The 24,396-nt window shown below is 47.5% G+C and overlaps 2 protein-coding genes across 5 annotated transcripts; one reads left to right on the forward strand and one right to left on the reverse strand.

The window, feature by feature from the left end:
• Window positions 1-14,144: 14,144 nt before the first annotated feature.
• Banf1 (barrier to autointegration nuclear assembly factor 1) lies at window positions 14,145-16,180 on the reverse strand. 4 transcript variants are annotated; one of them, NM_053631.3, is made up of 3 exons: window positions 16,094-16,174; window positions 15,325-15,463; window positions 14,145-14,687 (listed from the first exon to the last, which is right to left on the reverse strand). In NM_053631.3, exons 2-3 carry the CDS (start codon window positions 15,445-15,447, stop codon window positions 14,541-14,543), a joined length of 270 nt encoding a protein of 89 aa, NP_446083.1. In that variant the 5' UTR covers window positions 15,448-15,463; window positions 16,094-16,174; the 3' UTR covers window positions 14,145-14,540. The 4 variants fall into 4 exon arrangements, with proteins under 4 accessions (NP_446083.1, XP_087424381.1, XP_087424553.1 ...); XM_087568255.1 differs by having other exon boundaries at window positions 14,171-14,687; window positions 16,056-16,180; XM_087568427.1 differs by lacking the exon at window positions 16,094-16,174 and adding an exon at window positions 15,774-15,856 and having other exon boundaries at window positions 14,171-14,687.
• Window positions 16,181-16,336: 156 nt separating this feature from the next.
• On the forward strand, window positions 16,337-21,637 carry Eif1ad (eukaryotic translation initiation factor 1A domain containing). Its single transcript, NM_001008305.1, has 6 exons — window positions 16,337-16,741; window positions 17,882-18,100; window positions 18,247-18,355; window positions 18,440-18,548; window positions 18,714-18,761; window positions 19,975-21,637. Exons 2-6 carry the CDS (start codon window positions 18,014-18,016, stop codon window positions 20,123-20,125), a joined length of 504 nt encoding a protein of 167 aa, NP_001008306.1. The 5' UTR covers window positions 16,337-16,741; window positions 17,882-18,013; the 3' UTR covers window positions 20,126-21,637.
• Window positions 21,638-24,396: the final 2,759 nt, after the last annotated feature.

The following is a 24,396-nucleotide window of genomic DNA, read 5'->3' on the forward strand; positions in this document are numbered from 1 at the left end:
CAATTCTTTTTTCCTAAATTTTTTCCTAAAGCCATTCTTCTGACAATAATGATTCCAGGATGTTCTCCCTAAGGACACTGGACATACAATGGGGTACAAGCAGGTTAGGAAACCCTACAGTGACTGCATTTGGACTGATCTCAACAATGCTTCCTTCCTCAAGCATCTTATTTTGTGTTTTCTGACCAGTTCAATGTCCCCTTCCCCTCTTTTCTTTTCTTTTTTTACTTTATTTTATTAATTTTTTTGAAGAGAAATGCTCATCTCTCAGCCTGGGAGAGGTGTGTGCATAGCAGAGGTCATAAGTCAGTTTTCCAGAACTGGTTCTCTCTTTCCACCATGGGAGTTCTGAAATTTGAACCCAGGTCTTCAGCCTTGACAGCAAGCATCTTCACCCACTGAGGGCCATCTTACTGGCCCTCCCTGAGGGTCTTAAATGGGACATCAAAGAAGAGGCACCTAGCAGTCAATTAGTATTTGAGAAGTAGTTGCCCTGCTGTAGTGAATATTGCAGGTAGGGACACTCTTCCTCCAATTCTAGACCTTTTTAGCATGCCAGGGTCATAGGCAGTGATTCTCAACCCTAGTGTGATCAGCACCCCATCCAGTTACCCCACCCAATAGCCCAGCTATAAAATAGCCCAGGGCCAGGGATCCCACCTGTGATCCCAGCACTCGGCAGCAGAGGCAGGCAGATCTCTGAGTTCAAGACTAGCCTGGTCTACATAGTGAGTTCCAGGGCAAGACTGCATAGTGAGACTTATGAGACTTTGTCATTCCCCCAACCCCCAAAAAGACAAAGGACTCAAGATCACAAGTCTGTTGGAGGCCTGGAGACACCAATTTAGAAGATAACTGTGGGGGTTGGGGATTTAGCTCAGCAGTAGAGTGCTTGCCTAGCAAGCGCAAGGCCCTGGGTTTGGTCCCCAGCTCTGAAAAAAAATATTAAATTAAAGAAGATACAAAAATAAATAAATAAAAAAAGAACCAAAAATAAAGAAGATAACTGTGCAATCTTGATCCATATGTCTTAACCAGGCAGGGCCCTGAATTGGAGCCCCTGGGAAGGGGGTAGAACAAGAGACAAGACAGCTCACAAGGGGCTCATGCATGTAGCAGCACCAGGGGGCCTCCTCAGCTCCGAGCTTATCCAGATTAGTCATAGCCACATGAACCTCCTACAGCTCCCTCAAAAATTACTCAGTTGGGGGGCTGGGGATTTAGCTCAGTGGTAGAGCGCTTACCTAGGAAGCGCAAGGCCCTGGGTTCGGTCCCCAGCTCCGAAAAAAAGAACCAAAAAAAAAAAAATTACTCAGTTGGAGAGGCTGGGGAGATGGTTTGGTTGGTAGAGTACCTGTCAAGCATGTGGATCTGAGTTCAGGTCCCCAGCACTCACATAGAAAACAGGCTGATTCCTGGAGCTCTGGCCAACCAGAGTAGCTGAATTGATGAGCTACTGATTAGGTGAGAGACCCTGTCACCGAAAATAAGGTGGAAAGCAATTGGAAATGGCACTTACTGAGTTCTGGCCTCTACACACACAAGTTACTGACCCAAAGAGTAAATGAGTCCCAAGGTTACTGATCCCCGCCCCCATCCTCCCTGTCCCCTAGCCCCATCCCCTGCCAGTGAAACCAGAGTCTCTGGCACACAATTTTTCAATTTCCAAGGACTTCTCAACATAATGCTCTCTTCTCACAAGCACTGAGGTAGGTGGACTCTTTTACAAATGCATCATTCAGAGAGTTAATTTGAGGCCATTTGGCTAAACCAGAGTCTTGGAGAGAAAGAAGGACCTAGAACAGTAATTGACAAGTCCAGGCTCTTGTACATCAGCCTTTGTCCCAGGGCCTGACATATTTCTCTCTCATGGTGGCTCTGCAGAGCAGTGACCATTATCTCTTCCTAGTAAGAAATGAGGGGGTTGGGGATTTAGCTTAGTGGTAGAGCGCTTGCCTAGCAAACGCAAGGCCCTGGGTTCGGTCCCCAGCTCCGAAAAAAAAAAAAGAAACAAAACAAGAAATGAGACCAAAGGGAAAGAAAGGGTCAGTCATGGAACCTGGGGTAGCACCCCCCTGACAGCAATGTCCAAGGGTATTAGCCCCAGCCTGTTGCACGGGGAAATAAGGCTCACCTCATGGAGAAGTGTCCTTTACAAGTACACTGCCCCTCCCTGCAAAGGTCTTGGGTCAAGGATAAGCTAAAAGTTGCCCATGCCCAGTGGCTACAGGATAGTCCCCGGTTGTACTGTGGACCAGAGACCCCCAACCAAAGTTGTTCACAGCAGTCCTCCCTGGCTACTAGCCCAGTGGATTTTGAAGTCTCTCACCTGAGTCTTCATGTAGGTGGAAAACATCCCATCCTTCAGGCTCTGCTCCTTCTCGTCATACCACATCCTGGAAAGAAAATTTTATAACAAGGACACCTGTGGCCCAACAGTGATTAAAGGACACCTGCAATCCACCAGTGACTCCATGCAGGAGTTCCCCTAAATACCACGGTCTTCCCTTATGCATCTGGTTGAGGTTTCCCATCTGTGTCCTGTGGAATGGAGATGAGGCTCAGGGCAGTGGAGCAAATCCCTTCAGATCTCTGGGAGTAAAGACGATTTTATTGAACACAAGATCTATCTGGCACTTCATCCAAACCTAGCAGGGACACTCAGAGAGCCCTGATCTTTGTATTTAGGGGACATCAATACCACAGGGTAAGGAAGTGCCCTGGGCTATGTTCATCCAAGTATCCCCTGTTTCTTCTTTCCCACAGATGGAAGGAAAGTGCCCCAATGGCCCTTGGATTAGCGAGCTGGTTCATCCTAAGCTCAGGATCACATCTGAGCACTAAAGACAAGAGGGGCTTGAGGGATCAAGTCTGAGGAACAGGCTCACCCATGTTCTTAGCCTGCTGGACACTGTAGACATACTAGAAAAAGCCACCCCTATCCTCCCTCACCAAGTTTGCTTTCCCCACCAGCACACCAGCCTTGGTCTCTTTGGTGGGCTAACCAAGTTGGATCTGGACCTGTGAGAAGCCACTTGATTATACTATACACTCTGAAGGCCCTTTGTCCCCTGCTGCCCTGCCCCAGAACTGATCCAGGAAATTATGTGGATTGCAATATGGGGCCTTGATAAAGGGTTCATGGCCTGCAAACTTGTCTCAGGCACAGCCCACGGCTCAAGGGAGGGATGAAGCAGGTTCCAGATCCTTCAGAAACAAAGCCTGTGGGAAAGCCATGGAGACCAATAGTACCTAAACAGTGTAGAGAGCGTGTCTGTCATACATGGTCACACCAAGGGCCAGGGCCAAAGCCAGGTTGACAAAGACAGGTAACCAACTTAAACCGGAGCCAGGGGAGAGGTCCACGCAGGTCTCCACTTCCTTGCTTGGCTTTGGCTACAATCTGGCAGAGTTAAGCCTGAAGTATGGCCAGGCTATGGCTCAACCAAGCCCCTGCCTAAGCACACTGGGCTTGTGTGACAGTGTCATGTATGCAAGTGAGGCTGAGCGTGCTTGTGAGGCAGCATAGAAAGATAGGAAAAATTCTAGAAGTGTAAAGGAAAAGAACTTCCTCATGCTAGAACCTGGCTGAGAATCAAGGATTCTAACACACTTAACCTCTTGTTAGGGCCTGTCTCCCTTCCCAGCTGTGAACTTACAATTTTCTAGGACTCTCAGCAGAAATCCCTTAACCCCAGAGAAACCAACTCTCCCTTAAGAAGACCATACCCCGGGGCTGGAGAGATGGCTCAGAGGTTAAGAGCACTGACTGCTCTTCCAGAGGTCCTGAGTTCAATTCTCAGCAACCACATGGTGGCTCACAACCATCCATAATGGAATCCGATGCCCTCTTCTGGTGTGTCTGAAGACAGCTACAATGTACTTTTATATAATAAGTAAATAAATCTTGGAGGAGGAGGAGGAGGAGGAGGAGGAGGAAGAGGAGGAGGAGGAGGAGGAGGAGGACCGTGCCCCTGCTAGTGAGACAGCTCCAGAGATTGGGAATTTGCTTCTCTTTCAAGGACCAAGGTTTGGCTCCCAGCGCCTTCATGACAACAATTACCTACAGCTCCAGCTCTGGAGCATACAACGCCCTGCTGGCCTGCTCTGGCGCTACACATGTGTGGCACACAGACCAACATCCATGCTGGCACTGCACATATGTGGCACACAGACCAACAGCCATGCTGGCACTGCACATATATGGCACACAGACCAACAGCCATGCCAGCAAACACTCATACACATAAAGTAGAAATAGCTGGGTATGGTGACTTATGCTTTAATCTCAGCACTGTGGAGGCAGAGGCAGGCAGATATATCTATGAGTTCAAAAGGCCAATCTGGGGGGTTGGGGATTTAGCTCAGCGGTAGAGCGCTTGCCTAGGAAGCGCAAGGCCCTGGGTTCGGTCCCCAGCTCCGAAAAAAAGAACCAAAAAAAAAAAAATGACAAATACAAGGGACACCTACTGCATTCCTCTAGGCCTCTTAGGAAACATGGAGTTGTTCCCTTGACCACATACACAAGCATCTAAGAAAGGTGATATTGTAGACACCAAGAGAATGGCGCCGTTCAAGAAGTGCCCCATAAGGGGTTGGGGATTTAGCTCAGCGGTAGAGTGCTTGCCTAGCGAGCACAAGGCCCTGGGTTCGGTCCCCAGCTCCGAAAAAAAGAAAAAAAAAAAAAAAAGAAGAAGAAGAAGTGCCCCATAAACAAGAGCCTGCGTCGCTCAGCACTGAATCTCATCCTAAACAAGCAAGCTAAGGGCCAGATTCTGGCCAAGAGAATGAATGCAGAGGTTACCAAGGCAGCTTCCTGAAGCTGGCGAAGGAAAACAGAAAAAAGAAAGGAAGCCCGAGAAGTGCAGTTAGTGTGGATCGACAGAAGGGGCCCAAAGTGTTGGAGTCCATTCCTTCCCCTACGAATTCATGGCTTAACGTGCAAAACACAAACAAACAAACAAAAAAACACGGCACCATCATTCTTTTTTAGTATTTTATCTATTTATTTTTTGGTAGTTCTCACCTTTAATCCCAGGACTCGGGAGGCAGAGGCAGGCAGATCTCTGTGAGTTTAAAGACAGCCTGGTCCACAGGGGAAGTCCAGGATGACCAGGAGTACACACAGAAGCAGGTACTTGTGCTTTATTCTTCCCCAACTGCCTTTCTGGTTTTTTTTTTCCCCTCAGAGCTGAGGACCGAACCCAGGGCCTTGCACTTGCTAGGTAAGCGCTCTACCACTGAGCTAAATCCCCAGCCCCTGCCTTTCTGTTTTTAATAAACCCAAAATCTACTTCATACTGGTTCCTCCTGAATTTTTCTCCCTGCATGGAAGCCAACCAAAGTACAGTGTTTACCTAAGTTGATGTTCTAATAGATTTGGGTAACTCCTCAAGCTGTCTCTATCCCGGCCTCTGCTGATGCCTGCTGTGAAGGAAACGCCAGCCAGCCACGTATTACAAGCTGCAAGGCCAGAGGCGCTCCCACCACCAGTTGGGGCTGCAGACAGAGAGACCTCCCAGGAAGTAGCTGCAGCCACATCTGGGTCCTGCCTATGGCTGCCTTCCAGGGTGAGATGCACACACTGCCCTGCTTCACCAAATCCCTATCCCAGGTGGTGACAGTACACAGCGGTCCCACAGTGGTCCCCGCCCTGCTTCCTCAGTTTCACTTTTACACTTCTATTACGCTATTAATGGCATAGACCTCATGATCCTCTTGACAAGCAACTACAGATTCAACACATGTTTCTAGCCCTCAGGTCAAGAAACGGAAATGCCACACCAGGTGTTATGACACATGCCTGTATTCTCAGCACTCTGGGGGCAGAGACAGGAGGATCAGAAGTTCAAAGTCACCCTCAGCTACAAAGCAAATTTGAGGCTAGCCTGGCCTCTTAAGTCCTCTGAGTCAAAAGAAGACAGAGAAAAGAAGAAAAGAGAACAGAGGAGGAGAGGAGAGGAGGGGAGGGGAGAGGAGGGGAGAGGAGGGGAGAGGAAGGAAGAGGAGAGGAGAGGAGAGGGGAGAAAAAGAGAGAAGAGGAGGGAAGGGGAGGGGAGGGGAGGGGAGGGGAGGGGAGAGGAGAGGAGAGGAGAGGAGAGGAGAGGAGAGGAGAGGAGAGGAGAGGAGAGGAGAGGATTGGATTTCTGGACTCACACCTTTTATCCCAGTACTCAGGATGCAGAGGTAAGCAGATCTCTGTGAGTTTGAGGCTAGCCTGGTCTACATAGCAAGTTCCAGTCTAGATAGGGCTATATAGTGAGACCCTACTCAAAGAACAGACAAGTAAACAAAAAAAGAAAGAAAGAGAAATACGGAAAGCTGGGCGTGGTTTTTCATATCTGTAATCCCTTTAAAGGCAGAGTAGCAAGCCTGACGGTGGTGGCCTGGGCTTGTGAGTCTCAGCTTCTTAAGGCAAAAGGAGGTGGCCCGGTAGATGTCTCGGTTGCTAAGGTGTCTGCTGCTCAAGCATGTGAACTCGAGCTCAAATTCCTAGCATTCATGTAAAACGCCAGCTGTCATGACACATGAGTGTAATCTCCTTGCTGGGGAAACAGGTCTCTTGCTGGCCAGTCTAATGGAACCAGTGAGCTCTAGTTTCAGTAAGAAACCCTGCCTCAAGACTAAGGTAGAGGGAGACACATGACACATGACACTGATCTCTGACCTTTCCACAAATGTTCACACACACTTATATATAAACACACACACACCCCTTCTCTCTCTCCCTCCCTCCCTCCTCCCACTCCTTTCTCTCTCACACACACATATAAAGAAATAGAAATGTCAAAAATCCATCTGACCCTTTCTTACCTTCCTTTCTACCTCCAAAGGTAATCAATATGGATTTTTTCTTTCTTTTTATTTACTTACTTTTATTTCACATTCATTGAATCAAATCCCCTACAACTGGAATAACACAAAGTTGTGAGGGCTGGGTATTGAACCTGAGTCCCTTGGAAGAACAGCCAATGCTTTAACTGCCCATCTCTCCAGTCCCCTGGAATTTTTCTTTCTTACTGACGTTTTTGTTTTGCTTTGTTTGAAACGGTCTCCATATGTAGCCTGGAATTCCACACTAACCTGGAACTCCCTGCCCATCCCTCTGCTCCTGCTTTTTGAATCCTGTGCTTGCAGGCATGCACAACCACACCTGCTATTGGCTTTTGCAATAAACATTTTTTGAGTTTCATCAAACATTTGGATCGCCTAGCAAGATTTGACTTCTTAACTCTGCATGAAAGTAACCATACTATATTTCTTCATTTACTCAATACTATCTGATATTTATCTGCTGTATTTGGCTGCTAGGGTATTCATCCCACACTCCCTAGGATCTTAGCCTGGGCCCCAAATTGCCAAAATCCAGTTCCACAAGGCACCTGGTACTGGGTCCTAGTGACAGGCAGGGGCCAATGGGAGATAGAAGCAAACAAAATGAGGTATGAGGTTTCACTTAGCAGGAAGGGACAATGAGCTGTGAAGAGAGGTGCTGGGGTGTGATGCCTGGAATCAGACTCGAAGGTTGAACCCCCACTGTCTTCCTTGGTGTGTTGAACCAAACTGTCTGCTTCGCCTCTTGTGGACCATTGCTCTGCTGACCATGGTGGTCACGGAGACCTTGAACGAAGGTGCATTTCATACCACCCCTCTACTGCCAGCTTGGGCCTGACACTGTGGATACTTAGCGCTCTCAAAGTACTCACTCCGTCCCGTCCCCGGGTGTGATGACGTGTCTGTGCATCAGAACACACCTTTGGCAGGGCACAAGGGGCTCCGACTGTTGAGTTTAGGAGCTATGTGCCCGTCCCTGGGCTGTCTCTGGGTTGTGCTCCTTCTGTGTTGACTTTGCTGTGGGTGTTGATGTTTTTCATGGCATGACCTCGGTGTCTTGGAGCATCTGAACACATCTTGCATCTCTTTGTCTCTGTATCTCTGTCTCTGTCTGTCTCTGTGTCTCAGGATCTGTGTATATGTGTCTGTCTGTCTGACACTTGTACTGATTAGTTTTTCTCAGGAGAGGAATGAAAAAAAGATTTCGACTGCCAAGTAAGGTGTGCACAGAACATTGCAGTTGGGGCTGGAGAAATGGCTCAGCAGATAATGATGCTGTCAGCCACAAGTGAGTTTTTAACCCCGGGCCCAACAGGTGGAAGAAGAGAACTGATTCCCACAGCTCGTCTTCTCATCTCGACATGCCCAGCCTCACAGTCAGATAAACAGATGAGGTAATTTGTAAAATATTGTGTCTGTACCTTTGAATTATATCTCTCCTGGGGACTCACCCTTCTGGCTGCTGTGCATTTGGGTTTACTCCTCTGGGCTGTGTGTGTGTCTAGCTCCTTTCAGAGGTCTTGCCCAGGACAAGGCCTTGTGCCTTTGGGGAGGATGGAAGAAGGACTGTCTTAGTCTCATGGCCCCCATGGATTTAGAAGGACAGCCAGCCACCTCTAGCCACCAGCAGTCATGGGACTGTAGGCTGGGCCTTCGGTGTCATACCCATGCCCTGACCATGTGTAGTTCTTCTGTGTGCTGAGATCATCAGGGTACTGTTCCCCTTCAGAATGCTCCCTGGTACCCCACGCCCTAGCTAGTCTTAGGGTGTCAGCACTCTAACTGCGTTTCTGTCCTTTCGTCACACGTGTAAGGAGTCTGTGGCTGTGCTTAGGAGTGGGGAAGGTGGTCCCTGTCTACCTGAGATTCTACAGTGTTTGAGGATCCATATTGGAGAGCTGAGTCTCGTGTGCTCAGTAGTGCTTGGGCCAGGATGGCAGAGGTCATCAGACGTGGTACTGTGTGTGCTGTGTCATCTGTGGAGTTCTGAGAGTCACTGAGAGCAAAGTGAGGGTCCGAGTGGGTGAAGCACACAGAAGAAAGCAGTGTGAGAAGCAGAACTGGAGATTTATTGCAGCAGAGGTGGCCTGTGACCCTGAGGTGCCTCCACCATGCTTGTCCCCGTGGGGTGCTGCACACAGTCACGTTCTTTCAGGGGACCTCAGGAAGCCCAAAATTGCAGCACGGCTTCGGGGGAGAGGGAGGCACAGTGGACAAGGAGGGTGAGCTTGGCACCAGCCTCCTTCTCCCAGCAGTCAGCCCTGTGTGATCCCAAGTCCTTCCAGGAAACTTCCACCACAAGGGGAAGCTCCAGCCTCTCCTTCCTATACCCCATGCTGACCTACGGGCTGAGTCAGGAGAGGTCTAGCAAGGCCTCTACCTGACTATACGAGTTAAAATGACAAAGCCAGGGGGGCTCAGGCTTTGTGTGGGATGCGGCTATTATCTCTTATTATATTCCTATGGCTGGGGGCTGGTGGTGAGGTCCACGTGGTATCCAGAGATTCTGGTTTGCTTGTACTGTTATGCTCTCGTATCCAGGGTTAGGACATGGTGCTGGCCACCACCTGGCAACAAGGCAGGTTAGTCAGGGGCACTTGAGGTCCAGGCTGGTCCATGGCTGTCCCTTTAGTTTTTCCCATTGCCAGTTAAGAATAGTGTTCTGACCTAGGGACTCAGACATGGAGTAAGAGGGGACTCTTGCAGGGAGCTCCAGAGGGAACAGAGGGTTGGCCCTTGAGGGAAGCTGAAGTACCCATGCTTGCCTTCCTGAAGCAGGGGCAGACAAGTAGCGAGGGGCACTCACTATGCCTTCTGGCTTCCTACCTTCCTAGCAAGGAAAAATGAGTGATTTGGGACTGGGGTCAATCTTTCTTTAAAATTTAGGCAATTTTCGACCATGCATTTTTACATTCATATGACTTTTAAAAGATATTTATGTATAAAATTATTTTTTCCTTTGGAGACAGGGTTTGTCTATGTAACCCTGGCTGTCCTACAACTATGTAGAGAAGGCTGGTCTTAAACTCTCAGAGCTCCACCTGCCTCCTGAGTGCCGAGATTAAAGGTGTGCATCCCCATGCCTGACTCGAACTTTATTCCTGTTTTGGTTTTTTTGTTTTTGTTTTTGTTTTTGTTTTTTTTTTGTTGTTGTTGTTGTCCTTTTTTTTTTTCCTTTTTCTTTTTTTCGGAGCTGGGGACCGAACCCAGGGCCTTGCACTTGCTAGGCAAGCGCTCTACCACTGAGCTAAATCCCCAACCCCATTCCTGTTTTGCTTGCCCCTGCATCTGGCACCTCTGCAGGGCCATTACTGATGGCCTGACTGCACCCTGATTTGCGCTGTAGAGGTGTGAGTACAGAAGGAGGTGTAAGTGTTGTGGCCACCTACTGAGGGTACCTGGTACTCATCCCAGGGTGGGCCATACACTTTACCTAGACCCAGCCTTGAGTGAGCTCTCATCCATACTCACGTCAGAGAGTTTCTGACTCATTGCCTGATTGTTAGAGGCTCAAACCATGGTTTGTCTAGTTTTGTTGTTTTGGAGGACTGTCTTACTCCCAGAGCCCAGGCTGGTCTCCAGCTCCTCCTGCTTCTGCCTTCCAAATGCTGGGATTACAGGCACGCACTGCCACACGTAACACTCCTTGGGACGTTATCTTTTGGTTTTGCTTTTATCTTTTTTTTTTTTCTTTTTTCTTTTTTTCGGAGCTGGGGACCGAACTCAGGGCCTTGCGCTTCCTAGGCAAGCGCTCTACCACTGAGCTAAATCCCCAACCCTGCATTTATCTTTTTTTTTTTTTTTTTTTTTGGTTCTTTTTTTCGGAGCTGGGGACCGAACCCAGGGCCTTGCGCTTCCTAGGTAAGCGCTCTAACCGCTGAGCTAAATCCCCAGCCCCCCCTGCATTTATCTTATAGTTCTGAAATATCACCAGTACACAGAACAGGGGACATAACACTCGTGTTCATTTTCATTGAGAGGATACACGTGGAACGCAGGATATAACACGTGCTAGATAACCATCATTCTATTATTTAGTTACTTCTGAAACCCTGCTCAACTCAGTCAAGAATTTTACCTCTGAGACCAGAAAATGAAAATGTCACCTTCACTTACAAGCTCTTTCATCATCATCCTTCCTTCACCAAAGATTTGATATAGTGATTCATCTTTACTATTGACTTTTCTTTTTTAACCCTTTGGTGTCTGCTTTGGTGTCCACTATGTATACAAAGCAAGCACTAGACCAATGTTGCATCCCCAAACCTGTCGCACCCCCAAACCTGTCACTAATTTTTTGCAGTACGTGGTTCCTTGGTTTTCTTTCTAATTTAACTGTCTCTATAGGGATCCCTAAGCAAGAATTTACTTCTGAACACGAATGGAAGAAGTGTAGGACTGCAATCCCAGCACTCAGGAGCTTAAGGCAGAATCACCGTGAGCCTGAGGCCATCTGGGCTACAACGGTTAATACCAGGCTAGCCAGGCACACACAGCAAGACACAAACATAAAAATCCTGAGAGTAAAAAACTGTTTTGAGGGGTTGGGGATTTGGCTCAGTGGTAGAGCACTTGCCTAGCAAGCATAAGGCCCTGGGTTCGGTCCCCAGCTCCAAAAACAAAACAAAACAAAACAAAACAAAACAAAACAAACAAACAAACAAACAAAAAGGTTTTGAGATGAGTTTCTCTGTGTAGCTCTGGCTGTGCTGAAACTCATTCTGTAGACCAGGCTAGCTTGGACCTCAGAGATCTACCTGCCTCTGCCTCCTGAGTACTGGGATTAAAGGCATGCACCACCATGTGATTCTGTGTCCATAGTCCGGTGCTGAGATTCCTCTGAACTACTGCTCTGGCTCACTTTCCCTGCTGTGCAGTTGCAAGAATTTAGGCTCACACTAGGAAACACCCGCCTGTACTGCAGGGTCTCACAGACAGCTGTAAACATTTCCTAAGGTCCTAGTGCAAGTATTCAGTCTCTTACAGGCTCAGTCCTAAGAATGGAATTGATGGCTCATGGGGTGTGTCCGTTTTGCAAAATAATACTCAGCTGTTTTCCCAGAGTGCTCATAGCAATTTACTCCCACCAACTTGGGATCAGTTCCTGTTGTTCCATTTGCTTAACACTTGATGTTATCTGATGTGAGACCTTTGACCTTTGCCAGTCTGGTAGGCATGGGGGCACTTGTTTTTCTGATTTCTAATTGAAGTGAACCCATTCTATCCATGTGATACTTTAAAATCCTCCCTTGGGGCTGCCTCTTAGCTCCTCTACCAAGTTCCCTAAGATGCTGTCCGCTTTGCTTTTTTCAGTACTAGGGATTGAACCTGTGGGCTCACGAACGCTAGGCGTCCTACCACACAGCTATATGCCCAGCTGTGTCCCTGCGTGTGTATGTGCCTGTGTGCGGTGAGGGGTGCTCCTTTGCCTAATCATGTGGAGGCGAGAGTAGGATGCGAGGCATCCTTTATCATTCTCCACACCACTTGCTGCTTCAGCCACGGCCGGTCGGCCAGGAACTGCTTGGGTTCTCTCTGCCCTGCAACAGGGGTGATGGTACTGAAAGAACCTGCAACCAAGCCTGCTTTAGGTGGGTGCTATGGATTTGAATTGGGTCCTCTTGCTTTCATAGCAAGTGTGTAGTCCCTGAGCCATCTCCACAGACCATTCTCTTTAGGAGATAAAATCGCATGCACCCTGGCCTGGCCTCAACTTGCTTTGTAGCTAGGGATGACCTTGAACTTCAGATCCTCACTCATGTCTAATTAGTGAAGCATGTGCCACCACAAGCCCTGTACCAACTTAGTCAAGTCCCAGACACTTCCTTACCTGCAGCTCTGATAAGAATTCTGGGTGGGGATTTTATTGATAAGGATATCCTCACCCACGCTGTGTTCATCTCTTTACTCAAGTTTTCAATTAAAGTTTCTAGTTCTAATAGACAGACCATCTTTTATTTTCTCGAGGCAGGGTTTCTTTCTCTGTGTAGCCTTAGCTGCCCTGGAACTCACTATGTAGACCAGGCTGGTCTCAAACTCACAGAGAGATCCACCTGCCTCTACCTCCAAGTGCTGAGATTAAAGGCATGCACCATCACCACTAGGCAGAACAGAGACCATCTTATTAACCTTCCCTTTATTACGTGACCACGGAAATTGTCTCTCCTATGCCCAGTCTCGTAGTGTCATCACTGCCTTCCTGGAGAGCAGACATGCAGAGAAGCATCTCATCTGTACCACAAGCAAGTCATTGCTCAATGACTTTCTTTTTTTCTTTCTTTTTTTTTTTTTTAAGCTTTATTTGTTTTATCTAAGTACATGGTTGTTATCTTAAGACACACCGGAAGAGGGCATCGGATCCCATTACAGGTGGTTGTGAGCCACCATGTGGTTGCTAGGAATTAAACTCAGGACCTCTGGAAGAGCAGACAGCGGGTTTTTTTTGTTTGTTTTTTTTTTTGTTTTTTTTTCTTTTCTTTTTTTTGGAGCTGGGGACCGAACCCAGGGCCTTGAGCTTGCTAGGCAAGCGCTCTACCACTGAGCTAAATCCCCAACCCCGCAGACAGTGCTCTTAACCACTGAGCCATTTCTCCAGCCCACTCAATGACTTTCTGTTGGAGGAACAAACACCAAGCAGGACTCCTTGTTACAGCAGTACCCAGTCCTCTCAACCCTCATCTATCTGAAGCTCAGAAAGCATAGCATGGGTTACATGACATAGGAACACAGGCTCTCCAACACTGAGCTCCACTGGCTGTTTTCTTGCAAGTTCAAAGGCAAATTAACTTTTCTGAACCCCAAATCTCTTCACCATTCCAAAATAAAAAATTTAAGAAACATAAAGATACTAGTTTCAGGGGTGGTTCACAGTATAAGCCTGAAAACATTAGAACTGGAACTCATTTTTCAAGTTTAACCATTTCCTTCCATTTCTACAATAGCCGGGCAAACAGCAAAAGCCCTACCCATTCTTCCCAGAGGCTAAAAGAGCACATGGTGTGATGACTGGCAGGTGAACTCTTCCCCACATCCTATTCACCCACTTCCTGGTTCCTTTGACTCCCACTGACTTTTCCACCAGGTGCCGCCTAGACTGTTGACTTGACATCTGGAAGCCTATAGCCTACATGGCTCCCAGGAAGAAAAAAAAAGTCAACCCACACTCTCTCCCACATTATTTAGGAATTGGGACACCCAGGGTGCCTGCCCAAGGCCCACATGGCTAGGGTGGCTCCCTCGTGGGAGGGGAAATGGAAGGACCCAGTTTCGGTGTGCACCGTGTTCAGCAATGGAACACAACCCAGCCCGTCTGCTCTCTGACACAGACCAACAAGTATGAAGGCCACTAGCTTTATTAATTTAAAAATCTTTTATAAAGACAGTGACTGTTTTTGCCAAAAAAAAGGAGTCAAAGGGCATCCAACAGATGGTGAGGGAGAAGGAGGCAGTAATCCATTCAGGAAGGCTGGGAACTGCTGCCATGGAACTGTAGGGGGAGGGGAAGGGGAAGGCATGCGAGGGCAAGAAACCCAGAAAGGTTGAAATGCTGGGGGGAGAGAACTCCCAAAAGACCCTGGAGTACATAGGAGATGAGGGTGACAACAGCAATCTTTTCCTTCGTGGAGGACAGGGAGGCACCCTGCCCTGCTGCAGACTCTGGAGATTCTATGCTGTGGCTAGGGGGGCTGAGGGGTCCCCAGAGAACATTACAAGAAGGCATCACACCATTCTCGAAGGCACCCAAAGCAGTCCCGGGACTGCTTGGCATTGGCACCACATGTGTCTTTTAGCCATTCTCGAAAGAGGTCTTCATCTTTCTTTAGTACCAGAAACTGGCCAAGGACCACATACGCCTGCAAAACAGAAAAGGGTATATAGTTAGCTGAGTGTCTTATGGGCTAAAAGCAACAAGCCTACACTGATACCACTCTGAGGGTTAACTGGTAAATATTTGAGAAGGCAAGGCCATTTTTGTTTTGGCTGTTTTAAGACAGGGTTTATTCCTTTGTTGCCAGGGCTAACATTAAATTCCACGGGAATCCTCTTACCTCAACTTCCTAACTGCAGGGGTCATAAGCACAACCTGCTGTGCCTAGTTTCATTTTTGTGACATTTAAAACACACAAAAGGGCAGGGCACAATGGGACACACCTTTAATCCTAGCACTGAGAAGCCCTGTCTCAAAAAAAAAAACAAGGGGTTGGGGATTTAGCTCAGTGGTAGAGCGCTTGCCTAGCAAGCGCAAGGCCCTGGGTTCGGTCCCCAGCTCTGAAAAAAAAAAATTTAAAAAAAAATTTAAAGCAAAAAAACAAAACAAAACATGAAAATGAAGGAAGTGCCTGTCTCCCCAGGTACACCCAAAACACTTCAAACTATGTATTTCTGTCCTCACCCTCCCCATACCCCTACTCTCCTTCACTCCCAATTTGCTTGGTAACATCTGTTGCCAACCTTCACTCCTACTCCCTGGCATTTGCAGCCACCCCACACCTTGTCAAAGCCCCTTTCCTCCAGCCTCTTGCCCAGGGCATCACCAATCCCGGCCAGGCTCCCCACTGGCTTTTCCCCCATGGGCTCTGCCACGAAGTCTCGGTGCTTTTGAGAGGTTGTCATCTTGATCAGGATTAACCTGGGAATCACAAAAAAAAAAAAAAAAAAAAAAAGCTGGTTAGGGCTGAAGACCGCAACTCCAAAGGGCAGCTACTGTGGCTGCTTCCTTAAGTCCCCTCATTAAACTGGGGACCAGGGAAGGTTTCCCTCCCTCCCCCACTATTCAGAAATTCCCACTTTTGTGGGTCCTGGGTTTGGGTACTGACCCGATCGATATACTAGCTTGCACTAACAGGTGGTGCACGTAAGGCAATCTATAGATTCCCAGACTCAGTAGCCAAGGCCCACCCTGAAGCTCTCTCGGTGACCTTGGCTGGACAGACACTGACCCCGTTAGGAACTACCACGTGGTAAGAATAGCAAGAGGCTCTCGCTACACTCGCCGCCCTCCAGAGGCGGACAAGCGCGGCACACTCGCTCGAGGGGCCCGCCTCCTCTACGCCTCTCTGGTCCCGCAGGCCCCGCCCCAAGCGCGCCGCCCCGCCTCCTCCACGCGCCACCGCCCCTACATGCCGCGCACCGCCCCTCCCACAGACTCTGGCTGCTCCACTGCAAAGGCGCGCTTCTGCGATGGACTCCTCTCCCTCCCGGCTCTGCGCGCCGCCACTAACCCTCCAGCCGGAGCCCCACTTCGCTTTCTCACGCTCACCAGCAGCTCCGGCTCTGGTAACGGCTCCTCGCGCCACTCAGCTACTCCCGCCGATACCTCAAGCAGCTAGAACGTTCTTCGACTTCCGCTTCCGGGTCGTTTTGTGCGCGGCCTTCAAAATAATCCCCAAATTGGGCACGTCTAGCCCCCTTGAGTCATAGAGTTGAAGCGCAATCGCTAGCCGCCACGCCCACGGTAGTCGCTGTTTTCCGGTCCCTTTCAGGAAGCCACGCTGCTTTCGATGGATTTTGTTTCTCCGGCGGCCCTTCCCGTCTGTGGGATTGACGCTTCCGAGGAGAATACTTTTTCCTGTCTAGCACCTGGAACTTGGGTTTGTCTGACTTGATGGAGGGAAGAGTTAAAGGAACGGACAAAGAGGGGGCGGGGCATCCGGAGGGCCTCTGAGAACCCCGGAAGTGCAATTCACGGCGCGGTTTCCTCAGAGTCAGGTTTATCACCTCAAACCTGCAGACGGAAGGTAGGAACACCGGAGGTTTGAGACCGAGCGTCCAAACCGGCGCTACCGTCGTCACCACCTGCAAGTCGCATTTCTTTGCTTTTTGTTGACTCACTCTTGAGGTGAGTCGTGGACGAGCTGCTTTCACCGTCAACCTGGAAAACGGAGCTTGCTTGTGTAGCGCCGAGCGGGTGAGTGCTGTGGGTGGTTCTTTGCTCGAAGGGTCTTTCTGCTTGAAGCGTCGTGATGGTCGCCGAGTCAGTCTATGCCTGTGATGTGTTAGGAGGTCCAGCGTTGTATGGCTCTCCTAGACTTGAGAGATGTTCACGCATGTGGAGGAACGTAGTTTGTCTTAAACTTCTCCCAGAAAGGTTGTCAGAGCGATCGGCCTGGGAGGTGCGTGTGGTTTCATCATCACAACAGTACTTAGAAGTAGAACTCATAGGACTTCCCCTGTGCTGGGTGTTTTTCCATGATCTCATTTTATTTACTTATTTCTTGTTTGTTATTGAGAGGACATCTCACTACGTAGACCAGGCCGGCCCCGGGCTCCACAAAGATTCATCTGCTTCAGCCTCCATGGATTGGGATTAGAATGTTGAGATTTAATGGTCGAGCCACCCTTACATCTCAACCGATACGATAAAACATGTGTTTCATGGTTTGGTTTGGCTTGGTTGGTTTTCAAGATTTGTTTTTAAGATGGGTGGTGTTGCAAGTGCTCTTGGAAGACAGAAGTGGGCGTTGGATTCCCTAGAATTGGAGTTAAAGGTGGTTGTGGACCATCGACGTGGGTGTTGGCTCGTAAAACATCTCTCTAGTCCTTAAAGATCATGCCTGTTTGTTTTTGGTTTAAGGTCTCCCTATGTAGACTAGGTTGGCCTAGGACCCAACAAATACCTGGCTACCTCTCCCTCCCAAGTGCTAGGAATAAAGATGTACACCAACACCTGACTAAGTTTGTGGTTTAATGATTTTATTCATTTTTTAATTTATTTTATGTATGCGAATACACTAACCTGTCCTTCAGACACACCAGAAGAGGACATCAGAGCTCATTTCAGATGGTTGTGAGCCACCATATGGTTGCTGGGAATTGAACTCAGGTCCTCTGGAAGAGCAGTCAGTGTTCTTAACCACTGAGCCATCTCTCCAGCCCGATTTTATTCGTTTTTTTATGTATACCAGTGTTTTTACCTGCATGTGTGTCTCCAAAAGAGGGTGTTGACTCCTCTGTGACTGGAATAGGGGAAGTGAATTCTGAGTGCTGGGAACCTGGTTCTGCCAGAGCAGCAAGTCCTGCAGTCCCCTCAAGTGCACGTTTTTAACAGGGCAAGGTGGCACTTTTTCGTATAAGGCTGCTTCTCTTGAAAGCAGTCCTGGCTTCTAAGACTGGCATCCAAATAATTCTGGAAGAAGAGCTGACAGTCCGTGCACCCTAACAACCCTGGACAATAACCAGCATGTCTCAGGCCAGCAAGAGGAAGCATGTGGTGCAGGAAGTGCTGGGGGAGCACATGGTGCCTTCTGACCAACAGCAGATAGTGAAAGTGAGTGATCCTGGTCTCCAGGTTTCTGTCCTCCCGATAGATACTCCCATTGGACCCCTGGGGTGTGGAAAGGGAGGGCTCAATGTAGTTGAAGAATGCTTGATTTAACTGATGATGTGGCTGGTTCATGCTCTTTCCTGGACCAGGTCCTCAGGACTCCTGGGAACAATCTGCATGAAGTAGAGACAGCACAAGGGCAGCGCTTCCTGGTGAGCATGCCCTCCAAATACCGCAAGAACATCTGGATCAAGAGAGGTTAGAAACATCCCTCTACAGTCAGAACCATGGCCTTGATTTCCCCTCCACAGCAGGAGTGGCTTTATCCTTTATCACCTACAGGGGACTTCCTCATTGTTGACCCTATTGAAGAAGGAGAAAAAGTGAAGGCTGAGATCTCTTTTGTGCTCTGCAAGAACCATGTCCGCTCTCTACAGAAGGAGGGTCACTGGTAGGATGGTCTTAATTACTTGTCCTCTGGCTTCTGGGGATAGTATCATCTTAGCTAGGGAATTGGGGAGAGAAGGTTATGCCATTCCAAGAGGGACGTTTTGAAACAGCTGTTTCATTGAAAGTTTTCTCTTTGCTCTCTAACCTGGCTCTTCTCTTGTCACAGGCCTGAGGCCTTTTCTGAGGTAGCTGAGAAACAAAACAATGTGAACAGGTAAGGAGCGAGCCCCCAGAACAAGAAGTACAAGTTCACACCTTGGCGCCTCAAGGAGAAACAGGATCTTGCTCTTTTCTCCTGTTGAGAACTATAGCACACATAATAGGATAGGTAGTTATGAGTGTGGCTAAAAGGTCACTTTTTTTCTTTTTTTCGGAGCTGGGGACCAAACCCAGGGCCTTGCGCTTGCTAGGCAAGCGCTCTACCACTGAGCTAAATCCCCAACCCAAGAGGTCACATGTTAAAATGCTAGCTTTGCTACTTAATAGACAGGTGAGTTTAGATGCTTTTTTTTTTTTTTAAGTATCTTAAGGAGGTTTCTAACTGGATGTGGCTGGACATCCCTGCAATTCTAGTACTCAACAAGGTAGTACTAGATCAGGAGTTTGAGGCCAGAATGGTCTACTCATAACAGGTTCAAAGCCAGCCTGAGGTATAGGAAACTTTTTCTCAGAAACAAACGAGTTCATATAAGAGACGGGATTACACAGAGAGTAAGATTGCTTAGTGCAGCAGTCCTCACCTGTGGGTTGAGACGCCTTTGAGGGTCGCATGTCAGATATTTAAATTATTATTCATAACAGCAAAATTACAGTTATAAAGGAGTAATAATAATTTTATGGTTGGGTTCACTACAGCATGAAGAACTGTGAAAGTGTCGCAGCATTGGGAAGCTGTTAGTACATCAGCTGTTAGGAAATGTGAGCTATGTGTCAGTAATGCTAGTGGGGTCGCTTCCTCACTCAAATTGATGAGGGGCTGGGTGGGAGGTAATCCCGAGTCTATTCTTTTTGACTGGGTTTCCCTATTTGCTCTGTTTTTCTAGAAGAATCCTCTCCCAGAATTTTTTGCTTTGTCTCCTTTATTCTTTTAAATCTTTTTTTTTTCTTTTCTTTTTTTCGGAGGTGGAGACCGAACCCAGGGCCTTGCGCTTGCTAGGCAAGCACTCTACCACTGAGCTAAATCCCCAACCCCTGTCTCCTTTATTCTTGAGTCAGGATCTCATGTAGCCCAGGCTGTCCTCAGACTTAGTCTTCTGCTTTCGCTTCCTAAATGCCAGGCATGTGCCACTGCATAAGGGTTTGGGGCTCTTGGATTTTCAGAAACCTGTTAGATTCTGATTGTTTAGTTGATGGTCCTGGTTTTTGGGACTTGAGATTATAGCTCTGGTTTCCCCAGAAGATGTTACTGTTCTGTCCTGCTCCCACAGAGAGAGTCAGCCGGAACTCCCCGCTGAGCCACAGCTGTCAGGAGAAGGGTCAGGTTCTGAAGATGATTCTGACCTCTTTGTCAACACCAATCACAGACAGTATCATGAGAGTGAGGAGGAGAGTGAAGAAGAAGAGGAGGAGGCGGCCTGAGCCCCAGGACCCACTTCTCTACTTGCTCAGGGACTACCCCTTGGCTTTTCTGGGTTTGGACATTCCCAGGGTGCCCTGCAGATCTTTTCCTTTGGATGGGGACAAAGCATGGCCCCTTTCTGAACTGACATAAAAAGAATTAAACCCCTGGTGGGTAGTGACTTACACTGGTGTCCGTGTGGCTCTCTGTAGAGGGAAGCTCATGGTGAAATGAAGTCTCTTCTATGGTGGAAGCCTTGGTCACGTGTGGGTAGAATGGGCAGGAAATGATTTGTCTGAACTCTGCTGCATTTATCTGGTTCACAGTACCTCTCTGGACACTTGATACCTCACCCTGTGCTGTGCCTTACTGGGTCTTCCTTTATACCTGCTTATATTCAGCAGCTATTCCAATAGTTAAGCGTGCAGTCTAGGACCTCGGACCCACTTGCCTCTTAAGCACAGCTCAGGACAAACTCCTGGTGCCTTGTTATCCCTTACTGCAATAGTGCTTACTGCCTGCCGCTATGCAAACAAGCCTGCATCCCATCTCTCTTCACCTTCGTCACCTGTCATTCCCAGAACGTGTCTGTGGTCAGGATACCTCCTTACCATCTCCTGATTTTCTTTGACTTTCTCTAATTTCTTCAGGGTATTAATTTCCTGTAATCTTTTTTTTTTTGAAGCTGGGGACCGAACCCAGGGCCTTGTGCTTGCAAGGCAAGCGCTCTACCACTGAGCTAAATCCCCAACCCCAATTTCCTGTAATCTTGAGGTTGTCTCTAACCCAGGTTTGCTTCAAAATCACTGTGTAGCCTAGGCTAACCAACTCAGTGGCTGTCCTGCCTCACAGGCATGAACCTGTGGGGCTACTAACCTTTTGTTAGAGGCTATTGTAATGTCTTTACCCCTTGTACCTCAGCATCAAAAGACTTCTTGTGGTGACTCAGACCTTTGCTCATGACTACCTCTGTCCATTTACTTACTCCCATTGTTTTAGTTCAAATATCCTTCAGTAGCCCAGGTACTCACTAAACTGTGCAAGCTTCTGTGAACTGTGGCCTCACTTATTGGGAGGCTTCTGCTTCTGGCTATACCCTGCTAGCATTAATCCTGCCCCTGCTAAATCCTATTGAAACTGACCTCTCAGCTTAGTCTTGCCCCTACTGGTCATTCATCCCTCAGTGGAACTATTCAACCCTGTTGCGTACTCCTAATGTGCTTGTGTGTATGTATTTTCGTTGAAAACTTGTACTAATGGAACTTCTACTTTGGAGCCTTCCTTTTGTCTTCTGACGAATTTTGTTTTTTTGGAGGGGGGCTGTTGTGGGTAGTTGGTTGAGCTTGGAGGCATGCATTAGCTTCATAGAATCTCATTTCTGAGCAGGAAATCCTGCAATCACACCCTCTCTGACTCTCATTTATGTTCGTCATGTTTGCCTTTTGTGGTAGTAAATGTATACTTGGGTATACACATGTATAAAATATAGGTGTATATACATGGAGAAATAAACCATATGGGTTAAAGAGAAACCTATCTTTAACTTCTCTGAATTTTTTTTTTATGAAGAGTTCTTTTTTGTTTTTGTTTAGTACTGAGTATTGAACCTCAGGCCTTGGGCACATGGTGTGTTAGACTGGTGTTCTTACCGAGCTAAATCCACATTAGGAGCTCTGTCATTAGGAGAAATAACTTCCTAACTAGAGAAAGCCATTTGCCCCTAACTCATTCATTAAAGGGCTCATTCTTTTCTCATTGATACTACCTTTTAAATTTTTCAGATCAGACAGACATGTTTAGTGCACACCTTTAATCTCAACCCCAGTACTTGGGAGGCAAAGGCAGGCAGATCTCTTGAGTTCTCGGTTAACCAGAGCTATAGAGTCATTCTGTTAGCAGGCATTATGGCACATGCCTTTAAGAGAAGTGTGGAGGCAGAGGCACAATTATCTCCTAAGGAATTTGAGGCTAGCCTGCTCTACATAGTTTTATGTCCTCACCTCCACCCCCCAAAAATAATCCTAACCAGGTGTGGCACCTGTCTGTAATCCTACCTGGGAAGGTGAAGGCAGAGGATGAAGACATTGCCACATCTGAACTACAAGAGATGTCTAAAAACAGATTCCTACACAAGTGTCTTTTCAGTATTCTAAATCTGCCCAATGGGTCTTTGTATTTAGACTTCATATTGTAGTGCACTTGATACATCATAGTTCCCTGACTCCATCACCCTGAGACTATCTCAGATTTCCTCACTACTTAGAATCAACTTGATTGATTTCATTTAAAAGCCTTGGTTGACCAGTGAAATGGCTTGGTAGGTGCACACTTGCTGCCAAACCTGAGGAACTTGTTCAAACGCCAGGATCCAAATGGTGGAAGAAGAGAACCAACCCCTGAAAGTTGTTTTCTGACGTCCACAACAGTTCCTAGACACTTCCTCCTACACACCCATCTCCCCAGTTCTGAGATAATAACCCTGCACCACTGTCTTAGGGTTTTATTGTAGTGAAGAGACACCATGGCCAAGGCAACTCTTAGAAAGGAGAACTTCATTGGAGCTGGCTGTTTCAATTCAGTCCATTATCATCATGGCAGGAAGCATCGCATGCAGGCAGGCATGGTGCTAGAAAGGAGCAGAGTTCTATATCTTTTTTTTCCTTTTTTTTTATAAGATTTATTTGTTATATATAAGTACACTGTAGCTGTTTTTTCAGAGACACCAGAAGAGGGCATCGGATCCCATTAGAGATGGTTGTGAGCCACCATGTGGTTGCTGGGAATCGAACTCAGGACCTCTGGAAGAGCAGTCAGTGCTCTTAACCACTGAGCCATCTCTCCAGCCCCTCCCCCCCCAGAGTTCTATATCTTTTTTTTTTTTTTTTTTTTGGTTTTTTTTTTTCGGAGCTGGGGACCGAACCCAGGGCCTTGCGCTTCCTAGGTAAGCGCTCTACCACTGAGCTAAATCCCCAGCCCCCAGAGTTCTATATCTTGATCCAAAGGCAGCAAAAGGAAATTGTGCCACACTGGGCATAGCTTGATCACAGGAGACTGCCTCCACAGTGACACACTTTCTCCAATAAGTCCACACCTCCTAATAGTGCCACTTCCTGTAGCCAAGCATTCAAACACATGAGTCTTATGAGGCCCGTTCCTATTCAAACCACAACCACGTTACCCTGTTTGTGAGTGCTGGGAATCTTAACTCAAGACTGTACATGCTAGGTAGGCAAGCACTCTGCCAACTAGTATAGGGTTTTTTTTTTTAATCTTTTGTTATTTTGGGTTTTTTGAGACAAGGTCTCTACACAGCCCTGGCTTTCCTGAAATTCTCTATGTAGACCAGGTTAGCCTAGAACTCACCCTATCCTGCCTCTTGAGTATTGGGATCAAGGTTGTTATTTGGTGTTTTTACTATTTTTTTAATTAGGTGTGTTTGTGTGTGTCTGTGCATGTGAGTGCTGTCAGTCTAGAAGACGATGTCAGCTCCCCTGGTGATGTGGTTACAACAATGGTGAGCTGTGTGGAGTGGGCGCTGGGGACAGAGAGACAGAACTCAAGTCTTCTGCAAGGGTGGCAGCACTCCTCACTACCAAGCCATCTCTACAACCCCTCTACTTTTTCATTTTTAGGTTTATTATTTTAAATCAGAGGGAGAGGGAGGTGGGGAGGGAGAGAGAGGGAGGGAGAGAGAGAGAGGGAGATAACAGTGCCCAAGGAGACCAGAGCAGAACCTGATGTACAGGCGGGGGATCAAACTCAAGTCCTCACAAGAGCAGTGTGTTCTGAGCCCCTTTATCTCCTTTTTTGACATGTTACCTTTTTGATCCAAAATACTTATGTTTGTACTTTTTCCAGAAAATTTTTCTCAATTATCTCTTCAGATGTTTTGTATTTCTCTCTAGAATTCCCATTATCTGGATAGCATTATCTTCTGGGCTTAATGTCTCTCAAATTTTCAAATTTTCTTTTGCATTTTCTGTTTTCATCAGCCCTTCCTCAGAACATTTTCTGGTCTGATTCTTTTTTTTTTTTTTTTTTTTTTTTGGTTCTTTTTTTTTTCCGGAGCTGGGGACCGAACCCAGGGCCTTGTGCTTCCTAGGTAAGCGCTCTACCACTGAGCTAAATCCCCAGCCCCTCTGGTCTGATTCTAAGTCACTATTCTCTTCGTAAACTGTAGCCCCACTGTGGTAGATCCTGTGTGTGTGTGTGTGTGCGTGTGCGTGTGTGCGAGTGCGCGTGCACACACACATGTAGAAGTCATGAATTCCAGACATCAAATTCAGGTTGT

This window comes from Rattus norvegicus, chromosome 1 (assembly GCF_021556685.1).
Source record: "Rattus norvegicus strain SHRSP/BbbUtx chromosome 1, alternate assembly SHRSP_T2T, whole genome shotgun sequence".
Lineage (NCBI taxonomy): Eukaryota > Metazoa > Chordata > Mammalia > Rodentia > Muridae > Rattus > Rattus norvegicus.

Excerpts from the sequence above, each read along its gene's own strand:
- Eif1ad (NM_001008305.1), top strand. The coding sequence starts at position 18,014 with ATGTCTCAGGCCAGCAAGAGGAAGCATGTGGTGCAGGAAGTGCTGGGG. Across the intron at positions 18,101-18,246 it reads ACCAACAGCAGATAGTGAAA|GTCCTCAGGACTCCTGGGAA; the intron begins GTGAGTGATCCT and ends TTCCTGGACCAG. Across the intron at positions 18,549-18,713 it reads CTACAGAAGGAGGGTCACTG|GCCTGAGGCCTTTTCTGAGG; the intron begins GTAGGATGGTCT and ends CTCTTGTCACAG.
- Banf1 (NM_053631.3), bottom strand. The coding sequence starts at position 15,447 with ATGACAACCTCTCAAAAGCACCGAGACTTCGTGGCAGAGCCCATGGGG. Across the intron at positions 14,688-15,324 it reads AGGAAAGGGGCTTTGACAAG|GCGTATGTGGTCCTTGGCCA; the intron begins GTGTGGGGTGGC and ends TCTGTTTTGCAG.